The sequence below is a fragment of the Coffea eugenioides genome, chromosome 6 (genome assembly GCF_003713205.1).
Source record: "Coffea eugenioides isolate CCC68of chromosome 6, Ceug_1.0, whole genome shotgun sequence".
Taxonomy (NCBI): Eukaryota; Viridiplantae; Streptophyta; class Magnoliopsida; order Gentianales; family Rubiaceae; genus Coffea; species Coffea eugenioides.
This window is the reverse complement of record NC_040040.1, coordinates 5,821,351-5,848,856: the sequence shown is the minus strand read 5'-3', so window position 1 is coordinate 5,848,856 and position 27,506 is coordinate 5,821,351. Positions and strand designations below refer to the sequence as shown.

Below are 27,506 nucleotides of genomic sequence, written 5' to 3'. Positions count from 1 at the left end.
TGCGGCAGTGATTTGGGATTCTTGAATCTCTAGAGGAAGATGATGATCGGTAATGCTTCACGACTTTGTTCTTGTTATAAATTATTTAGTTAAAAAGACAAGCAACGTATCCACTAAGAAGATTTGATGAAAATGAATAATAACAATAGTAATGATCTGCCTAGTTTTCGCCGATCAAGCTTTGGCTGATCCTGGAAACTGTAAAAGAGGATCCAACAACAAAAGACGAGGGAGAAGAAACTATTCAAGTAATTCCAACTTAAAGAAAGACAAGAGAATGTGAGTCCGAAATTGGATTAGAAAATTTGGTGGCATTACTAATTATTACATTTCGTAAGGACGAATTTAAATCAGTGATAGGGGAAGGAAATTGTGAAGTTCTTTGTTCAGGAATTATGACGAGGGCTGCAGCCTTCAATTAATCATGCAAACTTCGACTCCCAATTAGTTTAGACTTGAGATGGCCAATTTCGTTAGCAAGCAAGGTTCAAGACGAGGGCTCAAAGCTTGCCTACTTCTTGTCAAAAGCTGTAATCACTTTTTGGCCGGGATGCAGGTGGAAGGTGTGGTTTATTAGTAAAAATTTTGAAGTTCATGATTTTGGTGGTATAAACAATCCCTTACATCTAGTTGAAGGAGAGGGAAAGCCTTGCTGCAGGTAGCATAGGTTAGAGACTTTTGAAGGGAGGGAGGGAAAGATTGTCTGAATGTCAAAAGTATACCAAGCTGGAAAGGGCCGTGAATGCATTTAGGGATCAAAACCACGCCTTAAGTGGAACCGACTCTGATTCCTAAAACTGGAGAACTACTGGTAAATGGGAAAAATACAAAAAAAAGAACCTTTTTTTTTTGGATTAATTCCAGTGTACCCCCTCGCGAAATGCTTCTTCCTCACATGCCTCCTTAAATGCAGAATTGGATCGATTCTTTTCTTTTTTTTTTAAAAAATAATAATAATTACCCCTTGTGGTACAATAATTTTCTCTATAATTTTTCCAAATCAGGTATAATTGGGTTAGGCAACCCACCCTTGGGTTGAATTTAGCATATGCAATAATACACATGGTTTCGTGAATTGACAAAATTACTCCCAAGTTCTTAATTGCTGATTTTTTAAACTACTTGCTCTTGATGAAAATTTTACTAAAATAACTTAGTTAATTTTTTAAAATACTTTTCCCAACTGGGGAGATGTGGGATTTCAAAAGTGAAGAAGGGGAAGGAAAATTAGAGCTCTAAGTTCCATATTGCTAAAAATTCTAACATTGTGTAGCTTTTTGGTTAATCACAATTGAAGTTTATTTTATTATATATTATCTTATGGCTACATTTTTCCGTGTTTTCCTTATAATTGCAAAATGTATCGAAAACATATATAATTTTTGAGGACATTGTATAATATAATTTTATAAGTGGAAAAGTTTCTACAATAACTGTAATTTTCACAATTCATTTTGATTTATTTTATTAGTTTAAAAGCTTGTTCAAAACTATATTGTGAAATTTTATATAGCATGTGAAAGGCTTTTGGCCCTTTATACGCTTCGTTTATATTAGCTATTTTTGGAAGTATTTTTGAAATATTTTACTGTAGCAGTGTATATGAAAAATTTTTATTATAGATGTTTTTTGAAATATTTGATATAGTGTATGGTTAAGTACTTTTTTTTAGTTATTTTTGTTTGTGTATTAATGTAACATTTATTGTGTTTAAAAAACTTGTTTTTGAAAAATAGACCAATCTAAACGGATATATATTATGGGAAGGATTTTTTTAGGGTTAGTTAACCAATTCATGTGCGTTGAAATTCAGCCTAAACTTGAGCTATCGACCCAATTATACATGATTGAGAAATTCGTAATAGTATGGTAGATGTATTGATTCAAAAAGGTAATGTGAGAAAGAGACACTTTTTGAGGTGGTTTATTAGAATTAGCCCTTTAATCTTATACGAGGACCAACCGTCTTAAACCGGGCTCTCTAAATTGTTCCCACATCCACCCAAATCCAATGTAAGGAAGGAAAGAAAACCGTCTTCTGGTCCACGTGGCAACCTCACTCTTGTATGGGATGTGGCGTCAAATTCCCCACCTTTCCCATTCTTCATCCGCCTCCCTCTCTTTCTTCCCCCTCCAGACAAGAAATTCCCAGTTTTTCTGTATCTCTCAATTACCGACGGGAGAATCCTTCCCTCAGATTCCTCTTCCTTTCCCTCTCTCGGTTTTTTGTTAGCGTGCAGAATGCCCGGCGAGACATCAGTCATCTACTTTTCCACGCTTTCCTCAATTTGTCTCCCCAAAGATACAACTATTCTTGCCTCCTCCTCTTCACTCTCCGCTCTTTCTAAATTCCCATCTTTTAGTAGTAAACAATTACCTCTTCGGTCGTTCCGCTTCGTCCCAAAAGCCTCAGGTTCGGGCCACTTTCTAGGCGATGAAGCCTTTGGACACTATCCCTGGGAATCCTCCTCTGATTCTGGCGACTCATGTACGTTCTTTTTTTATATATAATTTTTTTTCCACCGGTCTGTTATTTTGTAATGTGTTGTACCCCTGCAACTTTTCATCTTGAATTATGGAATAGTTTGATTCTTTATCGGATCATAAAAACCCACTTTCTGCTAGTTCCGTTGTCCTTAGCGGGTCGTCGCAATAATATAAATGTGATTTCTCGAATCTATTTTTATTAGCCATTTCTTTTCTTTTATGCGTGTTCTTGATTTTATCAATACATCAATTAATAGTTTCTTCTTGGTCAGAAATGAAGGCAAAAGGTGGAATTTTTTGTGCCTGTAACATCTATCATATGAGTTAGTTGGAAGTAGAATCATTTGTTTGGCTAGTTGCTGTGCCTGGAGTAAGATCAGATTTAGGTTATGTGCCCAATCTACTCCAGAACTCGAACACATCGACCATGAAAACTATACTATGTTATCTCTGTGGCCTAGCGCTCTGATACCCTTTGATGGTATGGGACAGGTCCAATTTCTGGTAACCTTTGTTGAATGGAACTCTTTAAAAAAAAATTCTTTAGTTTGTTTGGATTCTTGTTATCAGCTCTTGAATACGAGGAATGGGAGATGAAAAACTAAGTTACAGGGAGGGACAAAAAAGAAACTTTTGACAGTGGCAAATTGGAGAGATAAATATTACAAATTAGGTGGAGTTACATTTTTATAATGCAAAGCACGTAGATAGGTACTTTTCTATCATGATTTGTTTCTGATTTTTATGGGACATTTGGCATTAGGGGGGAGCTTTTCTTATTCTGGATTTGCAGGGGACATTTGTTCTTCTGATTGTTGTGGATTTGCTGTTGGAGCATTTGTTTCTTCTGATTGTTGTGAATTTTGTTACAATTGTGGGAGATTTGTTTCTTCTAATTGTTGTGGATTTTGTAAAGCTCTTGCTGTGGATTTGCAGCCATTCAATGGGTTCCCGAAGAGAGAGTCACATTATTCACTGCTGATGGGCTTATTCAAATAGGAGGAAATCTGGTGCCACGGCGAATTACTTCCGGTGACGTATGTCAATGCTTTCTGCCTTTCCTGCTTAATTTTTTTTCTTGGTTAATAAGTGCATGGTATTTTCAGAAACCATGTTAATACCTTTTCTGGTGTGATGTATCTTTTTCTGGAATGTGTTGTCAGAAATACCTTTTCTGGTGTGATGTATCTGTTTCTGGAATGTGTTGCATTATAGTAAAGCTGCCTCTTTGTACTGGCTATCAGTTCACTGCTGAGAAAAAACTGCAGCCCCCTTTTTTTTTAAATTTATTTGTTAGCCGATTTGGGTTTATGCCACAGTGCATACTACTGTGCCATGAATGTTGATGTGGGAAACTCAAATCAAGCATGGAAAATTTAATAAGAAACTTATTACGCTTTGGACTCCTTTTTTCAAGTCAGTTCGTAGAATCTCTCTCTCTTTCTCTGTGCTTGAGCAGCACAAGTATGCATGCTTGAGAAAAAAATCTTTTTGAAAATCGAATTATTTTGCTAATCACATTTATCTCTATGCAGAAGAAGTATGAAAAGATTAAAACATTACAAAGAATCCAACGGTTTCAAGAAAGTGATTATATGGATCCTAGTCAAGGCTTGTGCTTGGGTGCTCTCTTTGATATTGCAGCAACAAATGTATGCAGTCCTCCTGACATTTGACTTGACAACTGTCTGGTACTTTTGTTATCGAATTTAAGGGAATTGAAATTTGGTTGATAATAGGGACTTGACACGGGTAGAAGGCTTTGTATTTTTGGCTTCTGTCGTTCCGTTGAGATGCTCAGTGATGTCGTTGAAGACACTGTGTTGGAGCATGGTGGAGAGGTACTTTTCTTTTCACCTGCAATAGCTCATGATGTTTGCAATCTTTAGTGACATATTGTTTAAGGAGCTCCTCTCTTGAGTCTAAGTTTGTATGTTTTGCTTTTAAATAAAAAATTTTAGCTTTAATTTTATTATCTTGTGTATCTAATAAAATTCTGTTTGAGATGAGAAAACTTCACACAATCCTTATGTATGCACAAATATGTCATTTTATGAGTTAAAATTTTAATTCTGTGCTTTTGTGGAATATGTCATGGGAATATGAGCTACTTGATTGGTGCATATATTTAGCTGCCTTGTGACTTTTCCAGGTTTCCTTTGGATAGGAATGGTTACAGGAATATTTGATCTATTCTTTTGGTTTCCCAGATTGTTGTTGGCTCTGTCTGGTTGCCGTTTTTTTTTTTGGGTAAAGGAAGAATGGGGGGGGTAGAGTTAATGTACACCAGACTCAGGCAAGTTTGGTTCTTTTGCACTGACCAGCCACTTCCTAGAGAAAATAAGCAATGGAAGTCACTGAAGTATGGCACTTGAGACAATTTACTTGGATTTTAGACATCATTATTCAAGCTAAGGGTTTTGAATGTGAACAAAGTGAGACGAATGTTTGAGAGAGTTATCCCTGAAGATGCACAGAAGCTAATTGTTGACATTTATCTTTTAGTGAAAAGGCATTGCTAGCTATAATAACTGGTGCTTTTGACGTTTTGTGGAGACTTAGATGATGTAAGTTGAGCCATGGTTTGCACTCTTATGGGATAATAGTATCTTAGAATCGGCCTCTCTAAGAACTGCAAGGAAGGTATGTAGCAGAGGTTCCTTATACTGGTCCGGTGTAGTAAGCGATCTATAGTGTTTGCTGTTTGCTCTACTTTGATTTACCCAATGCTAGATCTGTATTTTCTGTAGTTTTCACACTTTGGTTCTGTGTGCCCTCGTGAATATAAAAAGTGACGAGGGAAATTATTTAGACATTAATAAGCTGTGAGCACTATTACTTCACATTTTTTAGCATACTTGGAATAAGCCCAGATGTCTATGCAAAATTTTTTTTTCTTTTGAATCTTTTTGAAATGTATCTGTTTTATACACGTTGAAATGGAAATACAGTTTCATCTTCTACGCATTCTAATAGTGTCGAATGCGACATCCAGGTTGTTGCCGCAGAAAAAGCAAGCAAAGGCGGTCTGCATGAAAAGCTAACCATGACTGTTGCTGTACCCCTACTTTGGGGTGTTCCCCCAGCCTCAGAAACACTCCACCTTGCAGTTCGGAGTGGTGGAGGGATTGTGGAGAAGGTATATTGGCAGTGGGACTTTGTGTAGATGAATTACTGGCTCCTCTGACCATTGTTTGTAGTTGTACATAATATCATCTGCTTCTATGTATAGGACAATTCAAGATGTACATTTGATGTCAATATGATTCCCCTCATTGTTTGCAGTGATATTTTTATGTTTGTCAGCGCTTCATTTTGATCCTTCTCAATGCACATCTTGATGATTAAGTTACTCTTATTGCTCTTAACTGAAAATTGCTAATCTGGTGAAGAATTTACATGTATAGATAAAATGAAAAAAAGAAAGTCAAGTGGAAGCAAATGAAGCGAAGAGCTTGAGTCCTTGTGTTCTTCCTCCTTGTGTTTTTTGTCGTCGAAAACAAAAAAAAAAAAAAATTGATCAGCAGATAAATTGTACAGGGTCAAAAGACCAAGTACATCAGCCAGCCTACCCAACAGCTATCTAAAGTGGAAGTCCTGATCCACTAATACCAACTAGTCACGACCTCAGGAACAGAATGCAGAACAGCAGCTACTACCAGCACTGCACAAACAAGAACTTGTTGGAAGATAGCCTGATTTCCAGCTATCTATACAAAAGTAGCAAATACTAAAAATATTTTTACTATGTCAGAGAAAGAATATTCGTTCTCCAGTGTTGACTCATCCAACTAAGTTCCATAGCTAAAGAGTAATATCCCTTTAGAATTCTATTTTTAAGTTTTTTGATAATAAACGGGCTTGAGTATTTTTGGGGTGTTACCATCTGTAACGGGTGTTGTAGTAATCTGTCCCCGGGTTGCTTTTTTTTTTTTTCACCCTTATCCAGATTCAACAATCAAACTGACCCACACGTATTGTTAATTATCTTTTGTTTGATTTGTGCAAGACAACTAACAGAAAAAAACGAATATTTTATTCGGGTCTTGAGATATTATTGATTGATCAAAAAAGCCGTACTATTTACTTGCATGGTAAAATATTTAAATGATTAGAAAAAAAAAAAAAACAATTTTTGCACCCTCGTACTTCACCTGTCGTAGCATGCAAATCCTCTTGCTTTCACGGGATTACTTTATGTCATCTGGCTCAGTGGATGGGGATAGAACATTTAAGGACCCGCAAAAAAAAAAAAAAAAGGAAATATCACAACTTGTTTAGTAATCTGATTCTGCTGTATATCATCTAAATCTCACGAATCAGTGTGTGCTCCGCCTAATTCACAACAAATCCATAATAGTTAAAAAAATATTAGTACTTGGCAGTAAAAGGGCAGGGCTTGATTGGTTTTCTTGATTTTGTTTTCTTGATTTGTTTTTCTTGGGTCAGAGTCCATGCTACTCAATTGCAAGGTGGTGGTGTCGTGCACCATGAGATGGAAGTCTATCTCTAGTTACGCAGCTATGGTACTATAATACCGCTCATTTAATCTTTGGTTGTGATGAATTACACCTGACTAATTGCAGAATTATTAATATTATTGGAAGTTTTTAACTTCACCAAAAAGACTACACATGATTACGTAAAGACCGTCCCTTGCTTCTTTCTTTTTCTTTTTTTTTTTGGGTGAGTGTGTGTGTGTGTGTGTTTTATTTTTATATGTTTTTTAGAGGTGGCAATTTGTCCCAAGTTCCAATGGGTTACCCATGCCCATGGGGACTTTGGGCGGGATGGGTATTGGATTTTGATATTGGGTTTAAAATGGGACAAATCCCAATTGTACCCATTAATTGATGGGAATACTTGGGAAATACTTGGGTACCCATTGGGCTCAAATAACAAGGGCTCTGTTTGGTTTAACTATTTTTGGGGGGTATTTTTGAAATATTTTATTATAGCAGTGTATATGAAAAATTTTTACTATATGAAATATTTTTTTTGAAATATTTGATATACTAATATGGATGAGATGTTTTTTGAGTTATTGTATATTACTGTAACATTGTATTTGAAAAACTTATTTTTTGAAAAAATAGCCAATCCAAACGGAGTCTTAGATTTAAAAATTATCTTTAACAATTTTTATAGTCATACTAGAGAATATAATCTAGTAGTTTTCCTAGTCATTATCCACAAGAATTTTCAACATTTCAGTCAATTTAGACCTGTCATCTTTGGACAATGATGAGAATAAATATTCAATACCTTAAGTACCTTGGCCATCTTGATATATGTTGGAATATGACTGTATATCTATTTTTTCCTTTATTTGTTAATCCAATTTTTGATGGGAATCCTGAGTATAAAGCACTTGCATGTTTATTTAATAAAATTAAAAAATTTAATAAATCAAAAATATTAAAATTATATAAAAAATAAAAATGAATTAAAGGAAAAAAATATGTAGAAAATAGATTTGGGTATTGGGCGGGATCAATCTAAACCCATCCCAAAGTGATCCCGCCCAACTTAGTCCCAAAATACATATGGGTAAGATTGAGCCCAAACCCATATGACCCGGTTCCATCACAAACCCAAGCAAATCCCGCCCATCCCGCCCATTTTGCCACCTCTAATGTTTTTCAATGCCTCGAGCTTTGGCTGTGGAGATTTCGTGCACCATTTTTTTTAAAGCAAGGTTTTCGGCATCAAGCCCTAGAAAAAGGGAGAGTGGAATTTGCGAGGATTATTTACTTCCCTTGCTTGGACATGTTAAACTCTATTAAACATTTATTCTTGTTCTCGAAATCAAATTCTTTTTAAGTAGTCAAAGCCATGTACTGAATTCTTCTAAAAATTAGAAGAAAAAAAAAAGGGAAAGAAAAGGAGCCCTGAATTGAAGATTGACTTGTTCTAGCATGCAAAGTCGATGGAAAAAACTTCGTCACTCTTACTTCAGAAATTATATAACTGTGATGTGATTATTCTGCACCCGTACCTACATCAGATTGATCACAGCTTCACCACTCACGAGTGAGCATTTTCTTGTGACATGAAGTTCAAAAAAAAAAATCAAACGACCTATAACAAGTTATAGCATGTTTTTACTTTTCAGAAAGGCAAAGGAAGTAGCTTCAGGAAACTGGAAGTTTCTGTGACTAGTACAAAACAATAGTATATATTAGTACTGTGATCACTATTGCTTTTCGGATTAGCATGTCGCTCACCTGTTCTCTGTATCTTGATCAATATCCGAACTTTCGTACTTTTTCCCCCTCTAAGAGAAAGATCATGCCAATGCATTTTCAAGTTTTGCTGTCCGCTTTTAAACAGGCATCGAAAGTACAGTAGTATTTCTTGCAATCACTTTTTCTATCTTTGAGTATGTTAAACATGGCAAAAGGCATATAATTACCAAGCAAAAGGACGCGATCATCTTCTTTATGTATTAGTAGTACCTTTTGACCTTTTGCACTCCACTAGAAAAGACATGCCTAGAGAACCACTTTCCCCAGTGGCCGAAGCCGAGCCAAGCATATTTTATAGCTGGCAGTCCCAATAATTTACTCTTGTCTTGTGTAGAAGCAAACAAATATGGTGAAGAGGTCAATGCATTGATTTTGCAGGAGGCATCAACTATCATGCATGGAGATCGTACATTTTTGTAGGCAGCCCAAGTTGGACTTGTTTATCACGTATTGATTTTTCATGTTGCCACTAAAATGCCTAAACCCCACAAGTCCTAATCATACAGTAATAGATGATGGGAACATGGCTCACATGTATAATATTTGTAACTTTTGGTTAATTCTAATATTACACGACTTCCCCTCGCAGTCCAGTTACATTAGTTAATGTTTAATCCATTCACAAAACAGGCATCTTAATCTGTGGCAACAAGTATACTTCATGTACGCATAGAAAAAGGAAAAAACTGCAAAGAAAAGAGTTTCTTGGGAAACCTCTCAATTCTAGTTTTGAAAAATGGTACGTGAAGTGACCGAGGTTGGCTTGGGATGTCAATAATTCATCGCAGACTTGTTAATCACTTCATAACTGATTCTTTGAAGTATACTAAGGATTTCCGACAGGGGTGAGATTAGTCACAAGATTATGGAATTAATAACTCTAAAAGCCCAGAAAAAGTCCAAGAATCTCGCACTGAGCTTGACCAGTTTTATAGGGGGAAAAAAAGAAGTTAAACCAATAATTAAATTATTCTCTCGGTGAAGGATTCATTGTGCATGTTTAGCATCGAAGTAGTTTGATTCTTGAAGAATGATGCCATTTCCAGTTTTCATGAAATTAAATAACTTTGGATCAGCTAAAGACAGCAATAACACGTCGATCGATCATTTCCCGGAAAACAAAATGGACATGGGGACTTTCATCACTAACTATGTACTGTCAAAAAAGGTGTACGTTTTCATCGAAATACACAAAAGTCCTAACCCCCACGAATGGAGAAGCCTACTAAAGACTACTTCGAATCAACACCATCCGTGATTCATGATCCATCCCTTCAAAACCTTCTGACTGTACCTGCAACAGTCGGCATCAGTTGTAGTATGCCACCTTTTCATCTGTCTTGTTTTCATCAACGAAGAAGTTGTTGCAGAGATTGGTGCTAATCAGTTGTTTAATCTCTTCAAGACTATAATCCAGTGGATTTTCACTACATGGCTTCTGATCATCAGCGTATTCAATAGTGACGTCACTGTTGATCATAATCTTCTGATTTTCATGATCAACACCAGTGCTGCAGAGATAGTTTTGTAAATCATGCTCTACCTCTTTGCCGTAGCTGTTCTGATTTGTGGAGCTGCCATCTGAAGAACTACAGCTAGCTTCACCTCCGAACCTTAGGAGACTACTGTCTTGAACTAGGTAACTGTGCATGGAACCACCCATATGTTGAACTTCTTGAAAACCGGTACTTGTTGAAGAACAATTAGCGTTCAACAGACTTGGCGGGGTTGATGAAAAAGTTTCATAGCCTGAGAGGGACCTAAATTGGGTGGTGGTATGATAATTGTGATATACTGATGATATTGATGGTGATGGAGCTGAAAATGGTGATGATGTTATAGATGCAGGCTCAAACCCCGAATATGGTGATGCGTAGGGGCTGGGTTGATGGCATTTTTTGTGAGATCCCATTATTTTCTTTTTCAGCTTGGTGTTCCAGTAGTTCTTGATGTCATTGTCCGTCCTGCCTGGTAATTGAGCTGCTATTATTGACCACCTGCACCATTGTATTTGCAATATGGGATCAAATTGGAAAGGACTGTCCGAGCAGGAACTTTAACCTACTTCTTCACTTCTTTCATTGATACAACATAGGTTCAAGGAAAAGGGGAAAAAAAATTTTTTGGGGGGGGTGGGTGGTAGTGGCAAATAATTAAAATCATACAGAACATATGAATATGGGCAAGATCTGGAGGAAAAATAGTAAAAAACAAGGCAAAGGCTGGTGATTGTACCTGCTACCAATGCTCGCAAAGAGGCTGCAAATTATCCTATCCTCATCATCTGTGAAGTCTCCATGTTTAATGTTGGGCCTGAGGTAGTTAAGCCATCTCAATCTGCAACTCTTTCCGCATCTTCTAAGCCCTGATCATAATTATGCCAAGAAGAAGACTCATTCATTGGCACCAACTGCTGGCAAACCATAACAAATACTAGTGTTGTAACACGGAAATTCATAAGTGGGCTTACCAGCCTTCTGTGGAAGAGCTATCCAATTCCCTCCAGTCCCTGACTTTTCTATGTACTCCTTCAGCTTTGCATCTTCTTCAGGGGACCAAGGTCCTTTCTTCACATTCGCCTTGTCACAGCAAGGAGCTCTTCCCATCTCTCTCTGGTGGTTATACTCTGTGCCTGTTTCTGCTTCTCTCTATCCAGGCTTCTTTCAAGATATAGTGCTTTTGAAACGCTCGAGTATGTGAGTGCGTGTGGATTAATTTCTTTGCTTTGGATGACCTTATTTGGACAGCGAGCATATATATTATATTTACCCGGGGGGAGCTACTGAAGTCAAACAACAGACTCGAGATTTCAATTATCACTTGTCTAACTCGCTATTCCGTCATTAGCCGGGACAAAACTTTCTATCATTTAACAAATGCCACCCAGCAGCGACTGAAGCCCCCCGTCTATTTCTATATCCCTGCCCTTCCTCGGTCTTCCTCTGCCCCAAAGAATCCAAAGCCTGCTTTCTCAATTTATTATGCCACCCAATTCACGAAAATTGCCCCCGCAAATGATTGGTCCAACCGTCATATTTTACTTGGCTGTATATTGGCCAAGTCAGAAGCTTGCCTTCATAAAATTAAACCTTCAAGTAAGAGGATGTATATCAATTACTAGTACCACTGGGCCAATGGTTCAGTGGCCACCAGGGAGGGATTAAGTCCCTCATTGGGCTGTTGGTGAGGGTTCAAAATTTATCAGTAGCGAAAAAAATCTAAGGGTTGTGCCATAACACTCTTTTGGTCTAGTTGGGTCTGTATACCCATTAGTCCCTACAACAGCTTCCTTAGGTTCCCCCTCCCCCTAGATTAGGATAGAGTAGGTTATACACATGTATCGTTGCTGTAAGAGGGTTCATAAAGAAATTACATTTTCATTGCTGTTCATGTTCACGAAGTCATATCGAGATATGCGTGAATATAAATAAGGGTTAAAAGCATTAAATCTTCAAACTTTACTCTCAATTTCACTTTACCTCGTTAACTTAATAAATAGCCACATTACCCCGACTTTATGTTTTAGGACAAGAGTGCCCTTCCATATTAATTATTATTTTATTTCTTTTTTTCCTTCTTTTTTTTGCCCTTTTTGTGCTTGTCTTTTTTCTTTATATTTTTTAAAATTTTCTCCCTTTTCTCATGTAATCAACTACTGTCGTCTCTTTACTATTATTATCTGTATATTAATTTCAATCTTCTTAAATTTATTCTTTATCTATTTATATCTTTTTTGACCTTTTGTTATTAGAAGTAATAATGATCATAAAATCTATGCGATAACAAAGTATATATTATCTATGCTCATAGACTATTTCGTATGTTACTTAAATCGATACTTCTAGAGTTTAGAATAAAATAATTTTGACTAACAACAGTAACAAATATAAATCATAATAACATGGTGGTTAATCAACTATACATTATATTAGTTACTTTATTTTTTGAGAGATACTTTTAAATATTAAGTAATTTAAAGTTCTAGTTTGCCAATATCTTTTTTAAACAATCAAACAGCTAGTAATATACACTATTTGATCATGACAGGCATATATACTAGTTGTTTATGCAGTACAACTAATAGGAAAGTGAAACAAAACAGTGACAAAGAAAAAAATAGTAAAAAAAGAAAAAACAAAGAAATGAATAAATAAAAAAGAAACAAAATAAAATAGTAAGGATACTTTTGTCATAAAATATCAAACAAGGAGGCAAAGTGCTTATTTAACGACTTCAGGCGGGCCAAAGCGCAACCAAAGATTAAATTCAAGAAGGTTTAGCGCATTTAACCCTATAAATTATTTGGTGTATTTGACATGCGTATTGTAACATTAATATATTTATTAGGAAGACCGGATGTACTGTGCAGACCAAGACCAATGACCGACCGGTAAACAAGAGATGCAATTAAATTGTCTTCCTTTCTTCTATTTTATGCATGCTTCCACTCTTCATGCACAAAAATTGTAAAATTCGTCCACATCCCTGAATATTATACTATTTGTTTGACTTTTATACTAGTATTTGATTCCAGCTGAACATTAACCAGATAACGTGTCAAGGTTGTAATCAAATCTTTGTGCCTTGTGCAACCCCAAAAAATCAAATCACAGAATATGAGGAAGCTCTTGAAGTTGAAGAAAAACCAAAAAAAATTTCAAATTTTTTGTACTTTTTTTTTCTGACATTTTCTTGACGAAACCAAGAACGTCAAATAAACCTAATTCCCCGAACAACCTTCAAAAGCCGACAACTTTTGAAGGCGTCCAAGGGACTTATCTACCCATCCCTAAACCCCCAATACCGATGTGGGAAAGAACCCCACAGGGGCAAGCCCAGCAGGGTGGCTTCTACTAAGAGCTAACTAACCCCCACCAACCCCGGAAGGCACCCCAGTAGAATGTTTTTTTCTGACATTTTCTTGACGAAACCCAAAAACGGCAAATAAACCTAATTCCCCGAACAACCTTCAAAAGTCGGCAACTTTTGAAGGCGTCCAAGGGACTTATCTACCCATCCCTAAACCCCCCAATACCGATGTGGGAAAGAACCCCCACAGGGGCAAAATTTTTTGTACTTTGTAAGTATTAGAATTCGGGCTATCAGCAATAGCTGTATCTTCTTAATGAACTGGTAGACTCAGGTGATCAAACCATCCTTATTTCTCCCATCGCAGAATTCGTGTAAGTTGGATTTTGTACGTCCCGGTCCAGATATAGGCATACAGCTAGCTGCTTGACAAACCAAGCATACTCGGACGGTCCCCTGGGGTGTCGAATGGTGATATATCTGACCCAGCCACCTGGTTTCGGCCACTAATCTGCTAAAAGAATTGGTTTCAACTTCCTACTTATGTTTGATCACATTTTTCTCAAAATTTTGATTCACAACTTCACTTCACTTGCCTTTTTTGCTTCCGGAAATTTTTCCAACTCCGAAGAACTTGATGAGAAAAATTTTCAGTTGGCATGTGTTAAATGTAGTTGATTTATTATTTTCGTGGACTGATAAAAGGGGAAGAATTCGAGAGCTTTAGGTGTTAAATTGAAATGATCACGAGTTTTGGTTTCAAAGTGAAATGTTGGCCACAGAGAACGGTTCTAGTGTAATATTCGTTCTACTTAATGACTTAATTGGTGGGAAAAACAGCTGACTTGGAACATTTTGCACGTCATTTTGGCTCAAAAAGTTCGTATTTGAACCCTCCGCTGCTCAGTAATTATTTGGACTGCAGAAGCAACAAAAAAAAAAAGGGCTATAGTAATTATTCTAAATAATAATCTACTGGCCAAACACATTAGCTACTAATTTTGCGCGTAGCGTGTAGTAAAAAAACATTCACACTTTGCCTCTTCTTGGTCAAAGGCATAACTAAAGAAACTTAACCAATAAAGTTGAATCGTAATTATTCAAATTAAAATGGGTCAAATTTTTTAACCTTTTCCACCCCTTCCTACACCTTTCCCACCCCATCTGTTGGACACAAAATTAAAACCCTGAACCCGACGGCAAAGAAGACTTTAAGATCCCTTTCTTGTCTATTGGGCAATTCCAATGGTTAAAATGGGTCAACTTATTTCATGGCTAAGCATCAACCCAATTGGATAAAAGCATGAATCATATGCCTTTAAATTTATTCTGGAAGCTGTAAGTATCTGACTTCACCATATTTGAAATGGTTGGCGCTTGATATGGGAATAGACGAAGCGTATATACACGAAGTGAATATTTGTGTAGTAAGTAGCAAGTCATCTATACATGGGACACCAGCGTTTCCTCCATTTCTTTTAAGGAAGGTTTGCATCAAATGGGAAAGCAAAAATGGAAGTTGTAAGGAACTATTAGGCACACAAACTAGACAAATGGACTGGACCAATTACTTACCAAAAAAAATAAAGGACATAGGACCAATTCACAGGCTCAAAGGGACCATCATTTTTCTGTACCTTTACATAAAACAAGACTAATAGATAAAGAAATAGAAGGTAATTTGGAATCGAGAATTTATCTATATGCAAAAGAACTCCATAATTGCCTGCATAAATCACTTTTAGGTAAACTCTGAAGCCGACCGTGGTCCTACACTAATCTTAAACCATTCATAGGTTACGAGCAAAGTACGATTCTCTCCTTTTTTTTTTTTTTTTTATCAATTGTCATCATCTACATCTATCCCGAACAAATTACGACCCGGATAATGCAAACTTAAGATAGAAGAAAGACCCCATCTACGGTCATTGTTGTAATTAATACTCATATATTTTTGTTAAGGTCATTATGGTTGTGAATTGGTCCCTTGTGCGCACTATTTTCTTTCCTTTTCCTGTTTGCCATTGACCTCGACTTGTTTCCTGTGACCACACCAAAGGCGAGTCTTTAATTTGGAACCTTGAAGGAGAGGAAAATGGTTCCCCGATATTATTTTTTTTTTGGTAACCAGAGACCTCATCCACACTAAAACGTCACGTCTTATAAGAAAATTTTATTTCCATCCCAATCAACTATTGAACATGTTTAGTAATCGATTCAAAATCAGCGAAAAAAGTTTTATTTGAACATACAAAGTCATTTAGACATATCCCAATTGAATTCTACTCTGTGTGCTCAAATGGAGTTCTCTTACTAGTTTTGAACTGACCGTTCCAAGTAGTAATTGATAGCAATTGGTAGGAAGCCCCAAATAAAATTTCTCGTCCATGCGTAGACTCAACAAACGGGAGTACTACGTTGTTTTGTTATTAATCTCTTCTTGTCGTCAATGACTCAATTCAGTTCACCGGATTCCATTGCAGTCAAGATGCTTCGGGAAGAAGAAACATTTATTAATTATTTTTCCTTCGTAATGATATTTTAATTAAAACGGGATATACATAGGTGATCATTGAAGTCTTGTGCGCAATGTTAGTTGTCCTATCATTCTAACACCTGGGAGATAATAGTGTGATCAGCAGCATTAACTGCTTGTATGATGGCAAACACAACGAATTGTAGATTTTGGGGAAAAAAAAAAACCTCCATTAACTTGACGACGAATAATTAGGTGTCCAATTTGATTTTGTCTAAAAGGTTTGAACATAAATGATCATCAACTACGTCAAATCTACGTTGATGAGCTACAGATAGACGATGATGGGCTCTGTAGCGTGTACTTCATTACGACATTTAGAAGGAAAAAAAAAAAAAAGAATTAGACCTTTCATTACTCTATTTAAAGAGAACAACCACCAAAATTCACTGGCATTTCAAACTGTACCCCTCCTCGTGTCTAATCAAAAGAAGTTTATGAAAGATCAACGTTGAGAAAGTGTTTTAATTTTTTTTTTTCAAGAAAAAGAAGAAGAAGAAGAAGAGGCTACCATAGGGTGGTTGAATTTCCCTAACCACCATGTAGTAGTCGTTGCCAATGATTAAGATGGCCATGGCTTCATTTTAATACGGTATGCGATTGACACGCATACTAATATATGTTGCCTTACCTAACTACTATATTGCGTGTTACTCTTAACATTATTCGTCCTTTTGGGTTTAATTGTGTACCAAACTTTGTTGATAACGGATTGGTATAGTGATAGTTTGATTTCTCTTTTTTATTTTTTGAAAATGTATTACTACATAGTGCAACTTTTGACAAACGAGTCGAACCCTCTATCCTTGTGCACGCATAAGAATCCAATTCTTTCAAATCCACAACATTAAATTGTTGTAATAGCTCCATCACGACCGATTAGCCTGGCATATTCTTAGGTGTAGCAATGCATCAATCTGGTCGTTCACAGCAGGACGGGACCAAGTGGGATCAATATATAATTCAATAATTGGGTATACACGTTAGCAGTGCCAGCTGCATGGAACGGATAATCTTTCCTGCAAGTCAACCACACACACATAAACTAGCTTAAGCATATGAAGTGAGCACTTAGGACCCTCTTAATTATCCCATGAGATGTTGGTTCCTATAATATGTTAAAAAAAAAAAGAAAAGAAAGAAAGTTGCATGGACTATATGATGAAATTGTATCGTCATTCTTGTTATGTCCAAATTTCTCTCTGTGTGATCCTGTTCTAGCTGAAAAGGAAACTTGTTACTCAATTCCAATAATTTAAAGGACCTACACATAGATAGATACTGCTCCACGTAGGGAGAAAGGAGAAGAAACAACATATATATGAAATGGACTGGTCCAAGACATGGTTGTTGAATGATGTAAAAATATACGGAAACAACTTGGGTATTAAAAGGTTAAGAAGGACAGGAAAACTTCCCTTTTGCATGCTCATACTGAGCAGTGAGGTGGATGGCGGTGTCCCAAATCCTCCATAAATTGAGTGAACAAGCAAGCAAAGTGAAAGCTATAGTAAAGAGATGAGATGGGGTGCATGCATGCATGCAAATCATGATCTTTAGTCAGCCAATTAAGCACCTCATACGTATACATGCAAAATGCATGCCTAATTTTTATTCGCTCTATTCATATATTAATTCTATGTTAATTGGGTATATATGATTGCGTTATCCAACTGGAAGTAATTCAGAACAATGAACGTCCCTACCCAATTATGTATCTTTGATGACCGTTCAAATTTACTTCATATAGGCAATTAGGTATAGGGATTAAAGTCCATGGTTAAGTGTGTGCCTTGACTGGGGGCACTCACTTTTCAAAGATGTAGCAAAACTATGAGGAAAACTGAACCAGATCCAGCCTTTCTAAATTATAAAAGCCTAGAAAGAAGATTCCACACGAAAACAGCCCACGCTCACTGTGCAAGCTCCTCATATGTCACATTTACTCCTCCTCCTCTTGCCTGGAAACTTCGTCAGACAACTGATGAAACATGCGGCAGTGGAATACTGCGCAGGACTATCTCTTAGTTTGCACTTTAGAGGTGGTTTGGGAGATTAGGAAAACATAAGTTGTGATCAGAGAAGGAGGAGGGTGGGGAGGTGGGGGGGAAAAAGAGAAGAGAAGAGAATGGATATTTGTGATGTTTTTTGGGAATTTTGGAAATTAACAAGTGCAATGATCTTGGATACGTTAGTTTTTTTCAAGGGCTTATTAATAACATGAAGGGTATTTTCAAACGAGTCAGCCAGCTTCCTGCAGCTTTCCTGATTTCTTTCCCACCTAATTTGGGTGGAAAAATTGTGCCCACTGCGGCGGTACTAATACTATCCATCCCTCCAGTCATTCCATTTCTTTTCTTTTCTACGCTACCGAAAACTGCCAAACAAAGAAAGACTGGCTTTCTTTTCTGCCCAAATCTCCTAAATCCCAAACTAGGGCTTGAACTTTTATTCGGGATATTTTACATCCTAAAGTCATTGATAAATATTATTGTCAAATTGCACCTTAAAATTTTCATTTTAAAGTAACGCTTAATTTGCAGTTTACAGTACTGATCCAGAGTTACCAATTTATTCCAGATCACTACGATCTCGTACGTATACATACTCAGCACTCTCATTTCTGAATGTTGAAAGTGAGCATTAGCCCCTGATATAATTCCAGAAGCAGACGAGTTCTACGGTACCTATGCAGTTAATGCGTGTGCACATACGTAAACTCCATATTGGCTAAGACTAGGTTATTAAAAGTAGTTTACTTATTGATGATACTTTGACTTGAGTACTGCAATTTCCTCCATATTAATAAATTGTCTTCTTGCTCAATTTTCCGACATTTCTTGATTATGCATGTTTTTCAAATTGATCTGCAACTACAAATGCTTCCTCGGTTGACTTTTATTCCCTCACCCGCTTTTGTGGGGTCCTGTCAGCTTTTGTTCTTTTTTGGGGGAGGGGGGTTGGGTTTGTGGGCTCCGTTTGGATTAGATATTTTTTATTTTTTTAAAAATATTTTATTGTAATAATGTATATGAAAAATTTTTATTATAGATTTTTTTGTGCTGTTTTTGAAATATATTTTGAGATATTTTCAAGTTTAAAAACTTTTTAGTATATTTTTAAAATTTTAACATTAGCACTCACCACCGCCACCTCCCCCTCCTTTCTCCTCTTCTCCTTCATCCTCTCTTTCCTCCTTTCCTTCCTTTTCCCGCCACAACCCCGCCCCTCCCTTCCCCGATCTAGTTGTGGACAGTTCGGGGAGCGGAAGGGGGAAGTGTCAGGAGGTTGTGGAGACAAAGGGAAGGGAAAGGAGAAGGGGGGAGGAGAAGAGGCGGAAAAAGAGAGTGGGAGAAGAAAGAGGAGGAGGGAGAGGGTGGTTGGTGGGAGTAATAGATAGAAGAAGAAAATGATGTATGTTTAATTTTTTAATTTATTTTGTATAGTTAGAGTTGGTTTTTATATACTGTATAGATATAGTGTTTTTAGAGTTGTTTTTGTTTATATATTATTGTAGTATTGTATATGAAATATTTGTTGTTCAAAATATGGGAAATCCAAACAGATTTTAACGCAGAAAATTTTAAGTTCTAGTGCAATTAATTAAGTGCAGCCAAATGGGTGTTGGGCAATTCTTGGATGACATGTAATCGACGACAACAGGGAAAGAGGTCAATGGCACTATACTAAAATAGCTCGGTGAAGTTTCCGTTTTTGTTGTGTAACCATACATCTAGGCAATTTTACTTGCACAAGCAAGAGATGCCATTTGTTCAGCTGCGGTGAGAGATATCATCGCGGTCAAATAATCCGTCAAGAATATTTGTTGCACGCAAGGAACGAATCTTTGGCTTCGATGACTCAGGTTGATTTTGGAAATATTTCCTTTGATTTTCTTCTAAACGTTTTTCTGTGATTTTTCTGCCAAAAAAAATAAAAAATAGTAAAAAAAATTAAATGATCAGACCACCACTAAGAATGTCGATTGTCGAATGAGTAGTGGCTTGAAGCAAATTGCTAGAACATAGACTACTCAACTGCTACAGTTAATGAGTTGCAAATCCAAATCTCTCTGATAAGGGCCAACCCTGAAGATATAAGGCTGCTGCAGACGGCACTATAGCCCAAACCCCAGATAAGTAAAGAAAATTAGTGTTGGTCTAAATAGGTGAGAGACCTTCTGGGCTCCATCATCTCCTTCAAACTATTATGGGCCCTTTCCTTTCCACCCTTAAGCCCATGGTCCAAAAAATAAATGCAATCAAGAAAAGAAACCGATTTGAGTCTGGCTTTGCAGGCAGGCAGAGAGCTGATTTGATTCCATGACATGACGAGGATTAGGGAGCAGAGCGCCCTCCTGCTACAGCTTTCTGCCAGTGTAGCGCTTATTCATCCAGAAGGGCAGAAAGATAATGCCTTTTGGTTCCTACTACAGCTTACAACGAGACAAGAGGGGTCCTTGATTCCTTAAATGTTACTACTAATTCCTAACTAGTGCTAGTAGTGGTAACCCAAAAGGCTTGAATTTCCAATGCTGCAAAAATCCGTTTTTCAGGATTCACTTGCCGGTTCTCTATGCTAGCAATGTCTGCACTGTGTAGCCGCTTTCCCCCAGTCTTCCATTCCCTCACTTCCTATAAACTTTCATCCCTTCCCAACCACAACTACCTCCCCGCTTATCCCCACCGGAACCGCTTGAGAACTTGGGCCTCTGTATCCAAGAAACCCAGGTTTCATTTTCTTCCTTTATCCGTGATTTAACCCTTTTGAACTCTTGTGCTTGCTCAGATTTTGGTGCTTGGGATTGGTTATTTGTGTGGAAAAATCTGAATCTTTTTTGGTGGTGAATTAGGGGCAGCAGAAGGGTGAAAAGCAATGAGGATCTTTACAACGATATTAGAGAATTCTTATCCGCTGTTGGCCTCCCTCACGATCATGTTCCCTCCATGAAACAGCTCTCAGAGCATGGAAGGTATATGCTTCTCTGTATCACTACTATTCTTTTTTCTTGGTTATTAATATTTAGTTGCTTCAGTTTTGCTTTCGTTTTTCGTGGTAGCATTTTCTACTAGACAAGTCTCGATCATTCCATGTTCGTGGCATTGGCGATTAACGTGTATTTCTTTAAAGATTCTCTTTTATTGGCAGCTGTCATACTACCATTTTCATTTTCTGGGGTGTCTTATTATTGTATTTTTATTGGGATAGAGTTCTCACATACAGTCAATTGAATAATTTTTTTAATTTCTGTACATGATTCTGATAAGAAAGGATGGCAAGAAGACCTGTCAACATTGAGGGATTGCAAATCCACTTCCAGGCCTGGCACCCTTCCCCGCCCCAACAATATCTATATAAAAAAAAAATGGAGAAATGGGAATTGAAGTCAGGCTGATTATGAGCTTTAGGCTATGTTGGTTATTATTAAGGAGTGGATCTTAGAAAATCATTGAAGCTGTGATAAAGAGGTTGAATTCTTCACGTTGGTTATTAATGAATTTGACACAAAGTAGTGGCTACCACACAATACCATCTATTTTACAACTGCAAGACATGAATGCAAGAGAGTTGCATTTTTTAAAACAAAATTTTCTTTCCACTTCTTTAACAAGTGGCATATCAGAAATACAGCTGCTAGATAGCAAAGGCAAGATAACAATCTGTTTTTGCTTTCAAGTTCTCAGCTTGGTCTGCACAAAAATTGAATTGATTGTGAATTTGAGAAGGGTGCCGGATATTCTCTTTTGAAGTTGAATCGGACAAGAAATGAATGAATTTTGAATGATAGAATCATCATGTGATGTGGTCTTTAGAATGTTTGGAACAAGTCATGTTTTCGCTGATGATAAACAGAAATTAGATATTCAGGAGCAGCTTAATATGGAGAAAACTTTGTGTATGCAATATATTGTCAGTGCATATATTTTCAAAATAAAGAGATTTTTCTGACTATGTTGGCTTTTGTCCTTTCATTATCCCTTTTTTTTCCAGGCAGGACCTTGCAAATATTGTTAGACGAAGAGGATATAAATTTATAAGAGAGCTCCTAACAAGATCAGCAGAAATGCAAATCAACATTTCTATCACAGAGGAAAAATTGACAGGAGGGCAGCATATCCCTAGTGGCGGTGAAGGTATGTCAATGGGAATATATTGATTGTCTCGATATTGAATTCTGTCAACTAATCCAAGTTCTGATATGCAAACTCATACATTGAAACTGTTTCAAAAGGTCATCATGAGAAAGTCAAAGACTCATGTGAGGATACTTCCTTGTTGAGTGAAGCTAACGAAATAAAAGAGCATGAAAAAAGCTTAGTTGAAGATGCTCAAACTAATACAGGGCTCGATTCAGACAAAGATGATTCTTGTAGTCCAGAATCTTCAATTTATCCATCGTTGCAGGACAAGGTGGCCAAATTTATCCAGGATGGAGAATTGGATGACGTTGAAGGTAAAACTTTTCTTTCAAATGACTAATGACCAAAAGGCATGAAAAAATATACTGCTTTTTGAGATTCTTAACTCTTAATTCCTCTTTTGATACTAAAACATGTGGGCTGAATAATAAAGTGTGCTGGTGATGTGGATGTACATGTTGCAGGCTAAGTCCAATGTGACTGCTCCCAGTAATTTTTTCAACACATAATTAAAATGTAATCTTCGAAATATGAAAATTCTTGGATAAAGTTTCATTCTGAGTTCTGCTTATGAAGGAGGGTTCTCTAAACTGTTGTTTATCCTGCCTAGCAGAATATTTGAGTAATTTTGCACTTTGATTGACAGACAGTGGATTTGACATTCTGAATGAAAGAACTTCACAAGATTCCACAGCAATTGCTCAATCACCATATGCTATTGAATCGAACTCGATTTCAGTTCTTGGGCAGCAGAATGATCCTGTGCTCAATAGTGCTGATACAGTGAATGGAAACATGGCTTCATCCTCTCATCAGGTTGAACACAGAGTATTGGAAACTAGTTCCTCAAGGTTTGCATTTTGTATGATGCTTGAAATTGAAAAATAGACATTTTATTTTCTTTCAATGCTGAATTTATTTTATCTTTGATGGTTCTTGCTGTTATTTATCTTTGAACTATTTATGATGAATGTTCGTTAGGTATATTTTTCAGTAACAAAATTCTAGCACTACGTTTTCCCATTCATCAAATTGTTCCAATCCCATGATCTGCAAAGTTGAGCATAAATAAGAGAGATGCAGAAAAAATAATGTATAACCTTCTTCTCGCTCTCTTTTACTTTCCTTTTTCTGCATGACTTTTAGGGTTTCTTCCTTCGTCATGTTACTCTTGATGCTTACTCTTCATAACTTTATTCTTTAACTGCTGGCTAAATGAAATGCAAAAGTTGTCTTGAAAACTGTTATTTCCTCTTTCTTTTTGGCCCATAATATACTGCCTGGAAATTGGGTTGTTGAGCAGGATTGAGAGTCATTCAAGTGAAGAGGTGAATATTATTGACTTTAAAGAGGATCAAGAAATTGAGGTCATTATTATCTTTTTCTTGAAATTAGTTCTTTCTAACATAGCAAAAGTGAAATATCTGCAATTACTTAATTTTACTCCCTGGACTTTTTGTTTCATGTTCAACCAGGCCCAAAACTTGGGGAATCAAGCTGAAATTAATCATCTAAAGTTCATTCTGGTAATGCTTTATTTTGCACCTTGTTTTTGCCTATCTAGTTCCGAACTTTGCTTTCCACCTTTTCGTTTTCCTTGTGTATATATAATTGAATGAGTAGAGCGTGATTTTTTCTGCTGTTAGCATCAGAAGGAGTTGGAACTGACCCAGTTGAAGGAAGAGATTGAGAAAGAAAAGGTGATGTTTTTACCTATTAATTAATCACTCCGTAAAAAATCTAGTGTGGCATCTCGTTGATGAAAAAGTCTAAATTGTTGATATTCTGTTGCTTGCTTGGCAAGGGATTAACTACTAAACCTTCTTTCTTGATACACCAAATGTTGGTTGTACTCACAGGTTGATGGTAGGAGAAAGCAAGTTAATTAGAATGATTATTGGTAACTTTAATATGAGTTTTCTGCCTTCTTGCAAAAGATGAATATTATGTGTGGTTTAGAGAGTTAATTTATCCAATGAACGTTTGTCTGGTCTAATTTCTTTTCATGTTTGCTGTCAGGTTGCTCTGTCTATTTTGCAGACTAAGGCAGACAAAGAGATTATTAAAGCCCAAAAACTTATCCTGGAAAAAGATGCCGAACTGCAGGCTGCTGAAGAGAGCCTTTCAGAACTGAAGGAGGCAAGTTCACTTTTCCCTGTCTTGTGCTTGTCTTCCCACTACTTAAGGACATTGTCATTTGGTGGTTTGTGAAGTCCGGTATGAATTCTACATTGAAGCCCAGATTTCACTGCTAGTGCAATTCCAGTGTTTCTCTTAAGCTAGTGAAGGCCTATGCAATTTGATATACTTTGACTTGTGTGCATGCTTTGTTTAGCATCCTATAAAGTGCAGTAGCTTAAACATTGAAGCTTTTCCCTTTCTAGTCTTCGTCTGCCATCAAGTGCAATTCTTTTATTTCTTTATCTGGTAGGTTGAAATTCAGTACTGGGGAGAGGGTGAAGTTGTTGAGGTGGCCGGTAGCTTCAATGGTTGGCATCAGAAGATTAAAATGGATTCACAGCCATCTTCCAGCCTCTCAGACCCAAATGGATCACGGTTGACTTAGTTTTTCTGCTTCTAAACCTGGTTTTGGATGTTTTATGTTATGTGCTAGATTTGATGCAATGCTAAAGTTGCTCTATCACTTCATTTTATGGGAGTATACCGTGGCAATGGAAGGAAAAGCTGAATGTGTTAATGAGTGATAAGATGTTGTGATTTAAAGAAAAAAAATAAGGGAAAAAAGTACTAGCAAGTTTTCATGTGTTGTGCCCTCTAACATTTTGGACATCCTTTCTGACATGGTGCATTAAGAGAATCTCTTATCTTCTTAATGGATGGTTGACAGTGGTTTCTTCTTGAATATCCTTTTTGCTTGAAGTAGTGTCAGAAACAAGAATAAGTGATAAAAATGAATTTTGCAGGAAATCTCGACTTTGGAGATCAGTTTTGTGGCTTTATCCTGGGGTTTACGAGGTTTGGATTTATATCCTCCAGTATCCAATGGAGATTTCTCTTCTTTTTCATTTGTGAAAAATTGGATAAATGTTGCATTTAAATTGAAATTTAGAAGTGCAATCTAGTCCATCAATGGCTATGCGTTCAAAATTTGGCCCAGAAAGATCAAATGATTAATTATTTTTAATTGAACTTTTTGCTGCTATAATGCTCTTTTAGTCCTCTTGGAATGCTGTTACATAATTGAACTTTGGCATGTTGTTTAAATGGTTTTGTCTTGTCTCCCAACATTTGATTTTCATGTAGATCAAACTTTATGTTGTACAATTCTGTAATAAGTGCAATCAATTAAAAAGCACTTTGAGAGGAATTGCCTCGGAGATATTTTTGTAGTTGTGGTTATGGTATCAGTGTGGGTGAATACAGTAAGAGAAATTTTTGAAATTCACAAAAAGTGAATAGCGCCGCAGGTGGATTAGCTAATAAAACTTCCCTAAGATCTTCCTTTTGTTGTTTTAGATGATGTACTCAACATATTAAATCTTCTGTTCTAAGTGATACTGAAGTTTTAATCTACCCCAGACTCTATAGTGTCCTTCCTGACAGGTAAACTCAATTAGTGCATGCCATTTTACACTGAGGAAACAAGACGGAAACAACATCCTAAAAATTCAGCCAACTTCGTAAACCTTATTCCAGTTCCTCTAGGATTTTTGTGCTGTTAAATTTGTATACTGAGATTTCCTGTTTATATTGTGGCTTAATTTTTCTTAACTGAATGATATATGTTTTGTGTGTTACACTGTTTCGAATAGTTCTCTTTTAATGTAATAGATTTCGTTTTTGTTTCTTCTTTTATTTATGATGTAGTATTCATGCAGATAAAGTTCATTGTGGATGGCCATTGGACAGTTGATCCTCAGAGGGAGTCAGTTACCAGGGACATCATGCATAACAACATACTTCGAGTTGTTAGATGATAAAAGCAATATACTTTTTTGATGTACATACCTAAGGTATTATCACTTCAGTTATTAATTTGCATATGATTTGTGTTATGGCTAATGTCATTAAGACCATGTGTCTGGGAGCTCATACTTATGGCATCTACTTACAAGATGCAAATCATTAGGTCAATGAGATCTGACAGGCGTACGATAATATACCTGCACACATACGGGTTTTACAAGTGTGTATGCATATGTAATTATGCACAGGGAGCAGGCATGAAGGTGGTGGTTGTGAGACTGATCCTTTCAATAATATCCCCAAAAACCTTTTCTAAAACAGAAGAAAAAGATCAAAAAAAAAAAAAAAAAAAAGAAAAAAAAAAACTGACCCATGATCTGCCAACCTGAAATTTTGGGACTTACCAGTACATATCATACACCAGGACATGCACCTGTATAGGAAATTCATGTTCTCTGAAATTATGTACATTTTGAAACTTGTTTTAGATTCATTTTTTTGGTTAGATGATGAAAAAGAGATACTGCAAAATAGTTGTTCCAAGCCAATCATCGTTTTGGTTTTGTTTGTCAAACCACTATGTTCAGAATGCAAAGGGAATTTGTTGTAATTTTCAATTTGGAATGAACTGTTGCACTTGTTTGTCTCCTTTTTCTTGTTACCACTTTGTTATCTGTAGTTGCTTTAAATTCATGCAGCATGGCACTACTGGTGAAACGTTCGTTTGTTTGTTTGTTTTGACCTGCAGAGAATGTCAGGTATCATTTTGCCCCCGCTTGCCACCCAGATTCTGCTACCCTGCAGTGGATTTCCGCTAAACGTGTAGTAATCATGTGAAATCGGTGCACTTCTGAACTGGATGGATTCAGATTTTGCATTGTAGGAAGGGGGTTCGGATGTCTCTATAGCTCTGAATTACGTTAGTGCTGCTGCTGCTGAAGAGTACATTTATAATTAAGGTTTGTAGACGGATTAGAACTAGCTGATGAGATTATTCTTTTTAAACACGAAATTAAAAAAAACTTCTGTGAATAAATTTCTGTTTCTTGGTACTCTGTGGCTGAGATTGTATAGCACGAATAAAATTTTGCTTCGTGGCCCTTGTGCCAGTATGATTTCCTGTGCAGCATTTGATTTTTGTCCTGCTTCTAAATATTCCTGGTGTAGGTGCAAACACGACCGGAGATCAACCGTAAAGTTTGGGGAAAATGATCCTGAAAGAAGAATCAGTTGTAAACTACGTGAGAACAGGTTATGCCCAAAAGATCATTTTTAAACTTAGCAGGCTGGAGAAATAAGATATCGAAATTTCTATTATAATTAAACTTCATGCTAAATGTTATGGAGGAGAGGGAGTCT

The 27,506-nt window shown here is 36.7% G+C and overlaps 3 protein-coding genes across 7 annotated transcripts; 2 read left to right on the top strand and 1 right to left on the bottom strand.

Annotated features, from left to right (window-relative positions):
- Positions 1-2,093: 2,093 nt before the first annotated feature.
- On the top strand, positions 2,094-5,800 carry LOC113772854. Of its 2 annotated transcripts, XM_027317340.1 has the most exons (5): positions 2,095-2,488; positions 3,424-3,524; positions 4,023-4,139; positions 4,227-4,328; positions 5,483-5,800. In XM_027317340.1, exons 1-5 carry the CDS (start codon positions 2,242-2,244, stop codon positions 5,651-5,653), a joined length of 738 nt encoding a protein of 245 aa, XP_027173141.1. In that variant the 5' UTR covers positions 2,095-2,241; the 3' UTR covers positions 5,654-5,800. The 2 variants fall into 2 exon arrangements, with proteins under 2 accessions (XP_027173142.1, XP_027173141.1); XM_027317341.1 differs by lacking the exon at positions 4,023-4,139 and having other exon boundaries at positions 2,094-2,488.
- A 4,027-nt stretch (positions 5,801-9,827) lies between these two features.
- On the bottom strand, positions 9,828-11,393 carry LOC113776187 (transcription factor RAX2). The gene is made up of 3 exons (XM_027321294.1): positions 11,206-11,393; positions 10,971-11,100; positions 9,828-10,732 (listed from the first exon to the last, which is right to left on the bottom strand). Exons 1-3 carry the CDS (start codon positions 11,339-11,341, stop codon positions 10,045-10,047), a joined length of 954 nt encoding a protein of 317 aa, XP_027177095.1. The 5' UTR covers positions 11,342-11,393; the 3' UTR covers positions 9,828-10,044.
- Positions 11,394-20,394: 9,001 nt separating this feature from the next.
- On the top strand, positions 20,395-27,472 carry LOC113773247 (protein PTST homolog 3, chloroplastic-like). 4 transcript variants are annotated; one of them, XR_003468789.1, is made up of 14 exons: positions 20,395-20,810; positions 20,933-21,052; positions 22,072-22,214; positions 22,313-22,534; positions 22,867-23,071; positions 23,524-23,587; positions 23,696-23,746; positions 23,873-23,920; positions 24,240-24,359; positions 24,652-24,776; positions 25,145-25,196; positions 26,060-26,194; positions 26,896-27,106; positions 27,315-27,472. XR_003468789.1 is itself a non-coding variant. In XM_027317848.1 (13 exons), exons 1-12 carry the CDS (start codon positions 20,656-20,658, stop codon positions 26,156-26,158), a joined length of 1,410 nt encoding a protein of 469 aa, XP_027173649.1. In that variant the 5' UTR covers positions 20,395-20,655; the 3' UTR covers positions 26,159-26,194; positions 26,896-27,199. The 4 variants fall into 4 exon arrangements, 1 of the variants encoding a protein (XP_027173649.1); XR_003468788.1 differs by having other exon boundaries at positions 23,867-23,920; positions 26,906-27,106; XR_003468787.1 differs by having other exon boundaries at positions 23,867-23,920.
- Positions 27,473-27,506: the final 34 nt, after the last annotated feature.